The 7,542-nt window shown below is 45.6% G+C and overlaps 1 protein-coding gene across 1 annotated transcript in view; it reads right to left on the bottom strand.

Annotated features, from left to right (window-relative positions):
• The window catches only part of ARHGEF26 (Rho guanine nucleotide exchange factor (GEF) 26), a 126,268-nt gene extending 119,097 nt beyond the window's left edge, over window positions 1–7,171 (bottom strand). The window contains exons 1-4 of the mRNA XM_008584772.1: window positions 7,058–7,171; window positions 5,498–6,634; window positions 4,157–4,196; window positions 194–339 (exon numbers count right to left, since the gene is read on the bottom strand). Of these exons, the coding sequence (XP_008582994.1) occupies window positions 194–339; window positions 4,157–4,196; window positions 5,498–6,583 (1,272 nt within the window). The 5' untranslated portion in view covers window positions 6,584–6,634; window positions 7,058–7,171. The remainder of the gene's footprint in view (window positions 1–193; window positions 340–4,156; window positions 4,197–5,497; window positions 6,635–7,057) is intronic.
• Window positions 7,172–7,542: the final 371 nt, after the last annotated feature.

Here is a 7,542-nt window from a genome sequence, read left to right as displayed (position 1 = left end):
ATCAGAAGACTCAAAGTTCATGTTCTCATTGGTGCCCGCAGATTTCAAGGAACATTTCACAATCTGAAAAGAAGTGTCTTTCTCCTTAGAGTTATAAGACCATTGGCAGAAAAGTAAAAGCCACATTCACGCATAATTTCCACAACCTAGTTTTTTCCTTCCACAGATAGAAAAGAAGAAAGTAAACACACACCGCAGAGAGCTGGCCCCATGTAGATCTCGGCAGCTTATGGTGGATCACGATTTTTTCATCCGACTTCTGTTCTTTGGACTCCGACTCTTCATCAGAGTCAATGTCAAGGGCCTTCTCTTTGTAGTTTTGATACAGGACAGCGTTTTCTACAAGAAAACAAGCTTTATGCGTCACTAATCGCCCCCAGTCATCATGCTACTTGTTCTAAACAAACATTCATATTTATACAATGTTTGGTCTCCAGTTTAATATACAACAGACAAAGAGACAAACATTTCATCACTGAAGAGTAATTACAGAAAAATGATTTTCTCACTTATACAGCAGTGTCCCAAACTCACCTGCACAGGAAGGGCAGGGGCCCATACATGAAATGCCATGTCTGTGTCCACTACCCATGCAGGATAGCCAAGCCTGTTAAATCACTGTTATTTAGGTTAAATTGAATTCACACCCTGTCTTTCCTTCGAGGTCCATCGCCATTCATTTACCTATTTAACAAACATTTATTGTACATCTGTGATGTATCAAGGGCTGAGAGTAAAGTGGAAAACACAAGACACCTCTCTTGCCCTCATGAGCTAAGAATTTAATAAGAAGAACAGTCAAATTCACTCATGCATTTATTCATTCAACTGATATTCAGAAAAGGTGCCAGCAACTGCTAAGCACTGAGAGTACAACAATGGACAAAAAGATAAAAATCTCAGTCTTCATGGAGCTGACATTAGAGTGTGAGAGAACTGCAACAAATAAACAAGTAACTTTCATAGTATTTCACATGGATAAGTATCATGGAGAAAAATAAAACAGGAAGAGGGGGTGAGAATTGCTCAGAGGAGGGCATGTAGATTTTAAATAGAAGGTCAAACAGGGAACATTTAAGCAAAGACAGAAAGGAGGTGAAAAAGCAAGCCACCTGTCCAGCTTAGGGAAAGAGCATCACATCAGAGGAAACAACAAGTTCAAAGGCCCTGGGGCAGGAGTCTGCTTAGCACACCAGTATATACAAGAAGCAGCGAGGAGGCCTGGAATGATGTGAGGAAGGGGAAAAGTATAGGGGATGGGAGTCAAGGGTAAGTGGACAGCAGACCTGGTATGATCTTTCCTTGGTACCATTGAAAGGATATTGATTTTTACTCCAAGTGTGATGGCAAGTCATTGTGAAGACACAATAACGTTACACAAATATGAGGGTACTTCAAAAAGTTCACGGGAAAATAGAATTAAAAGATAATACGAATCTTTCCATGAACTTTTTGAAGTGCCCTTTTCCATACCTATACACTGAAGGATTTATATGCAGGTGCTCTGAGAAATGACTGTGAGCAGGGTATGATATAGTCTGGAAGTCAGAAAGGTGTTAATAAGGAAAATCCAAAGTCTGAAAGCTGAGAAGCTACAGGGCTAAAGGAAAAAGCATAAGCAAAAGCCCTGAGGCAAGAAGAAACATACTACTTTAGAAGAACTAAGGAAGGTCAATGTGGCTGGAGCCTGCATGTATCTAGTGGCCAGACAGTGCAAGGTGAGTGTAGACAGATGATCTATACAATACAAATCAAACAGGCTTTATAGGCCATGGTAAAGAACTGAGTTTTACCCTGAGTACAAAAGGACTGAGTTTCTTTCACACTGTAATGATTGTATTTTATCCTGATGCAATGGGAATCCGCTGAAAGGGAAGATTTACTCAGATTGGAGAGCAAAACATTGACTACTTAGGAGACTAATTAGAATGCTATTGGGGTGGGCAATAAAAGACGATGGAAAGTTGGGCTATGCAATTTAGAATGAACTGGTGATAGACAGGATATGGGGGCAGAGAGAGGGACATGTTAAAGATGTTCCCTAGGTCCTCAGGTCCCTCAACTGGAATGTAGAAGATGGAATATCAGAAGAGATTCAGGTTCAGTGTGGAAGATTATGAGTTTGGTTTGAGACATACTGAGTTTGAAATGCCTTTCCCATCTACTAAAGCAAGCAAACATCTGCCTCTTCTCTCAACTGTAGACTGTCCTCTGTGCACTGTGACTAAAGTAACACTGGAGTCTATGCAAGATTTTACTGTTCCATGATTGTTCTGCATATGTAAAACATATGCACCAGTTTGCACAGTTTGCACCAGTCTTTAAAGTACTTAGTGGTTGGCACAACGTATGCGTATTACAGTGTTGATATAAGATTTTACTGTTCCATGATTGTTCTGCATATGTAAAACATATGCACCAGTTTGCACAGTTTCCACCAGTCTTTAAAGTACTTAGTGGTTGGCACAACGTATGCGTATTACAGTGTTGATATGATTTATCATTCATTCTCACAGCAACGTGGGCAACAGTATTATTACCCTCATTTCACACGTGTTGAAACTAGGGCTGCTCAGTGATATTACAGTTCTTGCTCAATATAACTCAACTAATGAGTCGAAACAGTAGGAACTCAGGTCTGCCTGGTTCCCATCACAGATCTCACCATTCAACCACACTGCTTCCTAAGTTACACTCTTGTAGTCATTAACTGTAAAAATCTTGCATTCCTCACATAGATATATGTGAAAAAGAATATCTAGGTCATCACACTGAAAAGAGGCAAGAGAGGATACACAGAAACATCTCCTTATAAAAGGAAATAACATAAAACTAGTTATAATAAAGGTCTGCCCCCTGGCTTTAAAAATCTCAAAATTTTCAACCCTCTGAGGCAAAGGTCACGGAACTAATGTCAATTCCAGGGGATGTAGAGCATCTCCCTATGTAGGTATCAGGTGCATGCTCTGTTCCCTTCATGTTCATAGAGTGGTACAAGAGGAAGCAAACTGGACTAAGAACCAGATCTGTATCATGGTAATGGCTGTGTTACTGGCTGTGTGACAGTGGACATGTTACTAAGCCTTTCAGAGCTTCTGGTTTCCTCAATTATAAAATCAAGGAAAAGAACTTATCTCAACCAACTAAAATCTGTGTCTGAGTTTCTTCTCCATACAGCAACTTTCCTAAGATGGGTGCAATGAATGAATTTTTATAAATCAGTCATATAAATATATGTAGAAGAAACTCAGATATAGTATTTTAGCTGGTTGGGATAAATTCCTTTCCCTGATTTTATAAGGAAGCTTCCCATTTTTAAGTGCTACAATGGGAAATTCATCTTTATATATAGGTCATATATTTTATAACTGCATGGTTTTACATTAGCTTTACTTATGGAGGAACATACCCTTTTTCATTATTCTTTAAAGGCTGGAAAACCTTAGCATTTCAAAGCATGGCAGAAGTAACTACCCTCACTACCACCAGGACCCTCCGGCCCTACAAGGGCTAAGGCTGGGTCTGCTGCTTTCATGTCCTTCCAGTTGACTGACACTTGACCCATCCGTTTACAGACAGTCCACTAATCTGATTAGCATTTGAACACCTGGTTGAAGCTGCTTATCTTTTTGAGAACCCTAACAATAACACTATATGGGTTACAAATTCTTAAGAATATGTCTTTTTCAGCCAGGAGAGTTCCATTTCTAAAGCTGAAACTTAATAAGGAAACAGGAAGTCAGAAATGATAATAAAAAGTAGAAATATGGAGAAAATAAGATTGAAAAGTGACCTAAGAAAATATGACTTAAGATTTAAATGCCAAACTCTCAGAATTTTTAACTAAAACTAAAACTTGCTCTTACTCTTTCTGTGTTATTTGAGAGGGAGGGGGATGGAGCCAAAGTAGAGAAGAATTAAAAATCCCAGGACACTGGCCGAAAAAGTTATCAGCTATGAAAAATGCCATTAATTTTATTCACTGCTGGTATTACTAGATGAAAATTTAGCGTAGTGCAAAGTTTTGTACTGTATAATTTGGGAGGAAGTTGGACATATTTCTCATCTTAAGTGTTTTTGTTACTGCAGTTGGATTTCAACTTATAATTGATATTCCACATTGAAATAGCAATAGAAGTCTGGAAAATTTGCTTACCTTCCCCATCAAATGTTCCTTGTCCTTTCAGCATTTTTTTCTGAGAGACAAGAAAAGCAAAAAAGAAAAAAGGAAAAAGCAAAGCAAACTATGTATGAATGAGCCAAATAGAAAATACAGCTATTTTAAGTAAAAGTACTTTTTTTGTTACATTCATTTCCAAAAGCACACAGCAGATGATCCCTAGAGCAGTTCATTCATATGACCACTACAATTCACTGAAAGAATGAAATAATATGTACAAAGTCTCCTACATCCCATCAAAACAGATTGAGAATTCTCAAATGACCAGCAGTTCAGCTCATTTCACTACTTGTGATTCACCATCACTGTTAAATTGAACTTTGCTATACTTGCAGAGTTGGAAAAAAAACACATAAAATGTTATGTAATTTCTTTTCTTTAACACCATAGGCTCTAAAATAAAACAGACTTGCTTGTGTATTACATGTGTGACATTTATATAGACTGGTTCCAGTTCTCTGATTAATCAAGAAAAAATGTGGCTGCCAAAGGGAATCTCTGCCCTATTGCTGAGATCTGTCTTGTTTCTGGGGAAGGCAGCACACACTCCAAAATATCCCTGTCTAGCTTTCGCTGTTTCTTTATGTCATATTTGGCAATATTTTAGTAAGTGCAGCTCCTAGGCCTATATGAGGAAGCAATAACACACAGTTCTCCTGACCTGAAGTTTTGAGCTATCAATCAGTTAAACGCACTCAAGGATAAATGGTCATACATAAACGGGAATAAAATACAACCAAAGGCCATGGTGACAGAAACAAGCAACAACAAACATGACAAGCTATTTGTGTCTTTTGTGATTCTGGCAATTGATCTTAAAATTCACATTTTACCTGAATGACATCAAGTGTGTGATCACCACTCATAAAACAATTCAATATCAGTATTTTCCTGCATCAGCTGTGATACTAACACTGCCTGACACCACTAAACAACCACTAGGCAACTTGACCACAGCCAAAAGTGCAGATGTAAGCCTGCTCTGCCCGCTTCAGCTACCTGCATTAGAAATGCTGGGCATCCACTCGGCCATTACTTAATTTGCCGTAATTGTGTTCCCTTTGTCCTCCAAATTTTGCCTGAGCTTAGAAATTCAAAAGTGACAGCAGTTTCATTTCCTCCCACAAAGTTGCATTAAACTCGGCTGTGCCTGCCAGCAACAGAATGCCTAACAGATAGATGTGCACAGGTCTCAACAGCAAAAACAGAATTGAGAGAGAATAACTCCTTCTGGTTTCCTCGGTGCTCCTTCTTCCCACCCCCAACACATTCACTATGAGCTTAGTGCATGGCAGGCGACACTACCGCCACTCTTACCTTTATCCTTCCCAGGCTGGAAAACTTCTCCTTGTCTTCCATCACGGCTTTCAGAACAGGCTGGGACATTCTGTTCTTCTTCTTCGAGCTGGTAGGACTGTCAAAATCAAAGCCACTGACCACCGCCCTGCGATAGGACGTGGACCGCAAGCCCCTCCGAAGAGACCCGGGGCTATCGCCGTCGTTCTCGCCCCCGCCGTCGTCCCCTGCGTGGCCCAGGGGTGCTCCGAGGCCCTCCACGATGCTGCGTACCTTGAGGAGTCTCTTGTGGGGCTCCTCACTGTGACTGCTGGATTTACTTATTCTGATTTCCGAGGCCAGGCTCTTGGGGATGATCTGCTGCTTGCCCACTTTGAGGGCAGCGGGACTGTTGGTGCTCAGAACCACGTTAGGATTCTCGGGGAGCTCGCTCTCCTGGGAGGACAGCCTGTGGAGGAGGAGTTTTTGTTCCGAAGGTATTTTCTGGGGCGCGGGAGAAAGTCTCAGGGGTCCCCGTTCAGGGTCCTTAGCCGTCTGGCCGGACTGCGAACCGAAGCCAGGAGAGTCGTCATTAGGCTCAAGGCCATTTGCAGTGGGCGAAGGCACCGGGCTGGCAGTCAGCCGGGTCGGGTCCTCCTCGAGGCCGCAGGGGGCGGGCGCTGTAAGAGTCCGCGGGGGTCGCGGCGGCGGCGGCGGCGGCGCAGGCGAGGTCACCGTGCCATTCGCGGGGGATTTCGGGGAGCCCCTCGACGCCGCTTTGGAGACTTGGGGTGACTTGGTTCTTCGGAGCCGAGGAGAGGCAGCCCTGTATTCGGGGGAGACCGTCCTACCATTGGCCACCGCCCTCCGATGGGCGCAGAGAAGCAAGGGGCTCCTCTGGACCGTCCTTCCGTCCGAGGAGGTGGGCACCTGGGCTGGAGTCTGCGCCGCGGGGAGCACAGCCCGGTCCTCCACTGGGAAATCTGTGATCAGCAACCCGCTGGGGCTCTGGTAAGACTGGGGCCTCGGCTTGCTCCGGCCCAGCGGCTGGGGCTGAGGGGTCGACCGCCTCCGCCACAAGGGGGTTAGGCTGCTGCTAGAAAACTCCACTTTGCTGTCGCCGTCCATAGCGGGGTCTGGGAGTCAGCCCCAGGGAGAACGCCACCCAGATAGTCGTCCCTAAAGAGAAAAGAAGTTATGAAACTTTGCCTGCGAACAACCGAGCACGCCTTGCAGAACCGCGCGTTCCGAGCCCGGCGGTCACCCTGCTGCTGCGCGGGACACAACCGCGCGGCAATTACCCGCCCTTTCTCGGGCAAAATCTGCACCCACCGTGGTGCGCGGTCCCGGGAGGAAATCTGGACTGCAGCCCAAGAGGATTAATCGAATCACCTCCGCGTCCCTCCCGGGTCCAAAGACCACCCGCAGGGAACGAGCCCTCCACCAAGTTGCTGGGTGCAAGTCGATGCACAAGAAACTTGGGACGAGTTCAGCTTTCTTGGGAAACTCACGGCGGGACGCTCCCCTCCGCCGCCATCCAGCCTCCCGCCCCCGTCGTGGGTCCCCTAGCACTCAAGCTGCCCGGCTCCCAGGCGGATTTACCTTAGGAAACTTGCAGAGCCGGGGGCCAAGGAGGACCCACCGCCCGGTGGGTGGCCCGGGCCGGGACCGAAGAGCCGTGGCGGCAGCTCAGGAGAGCAAGGCAGCCGACCACGGCGCCGGCTCCGCCCCATGCCTCACCCCGCCCCCAGACTTGGCCCCGCCTCCAGACTTGGCCCGGCAGGGACCCGCCTTTGTCGCAGCCAGCAGGGAGCAGCTGTCTTCCTGCTCCTGCGTGCCTTGAATCTGCTCCTGTCTACATATTAACAGACGCGCACACCTGAGCTGGGTGCTGAGCTCCAGGGTTCGGGCTGGAAGCTGCGGGCTGGTGGCGGCGCGGTACCGGAGTTGCGAGGTCATTGCGGAGAGAACAGCGTGGGAGCTCTGTCGAGATGCAATTTGCAAAGCCGTGGGACAGGGAGAGTCTCCCGCGTTGAAACCCAGAAAGCGTGTCAGGGTAGGATTTGTGGAATACATGAGCGGGAACG

The sequence above is a fragment of the Galeopterus variegatus genome, unplaced genomic scaffold (genome assembly GCF_000696425.1).
Source record: "Galeopterus variegatus unplaced genomic scaffold, G_variegatus-3.0.2 Scaffold3369, whole genome shotgun sequence".
Classification (NCBI taxonomy): Eukaryota; Metazoa; Chordata; class Mammalia; order Dermoptera; family Cynocephalidae; genus Galeopterus; species Galeopterus variegatus.
This window is presented reverse-complemented; position numbering and strand designations above follow the sequence as displayed.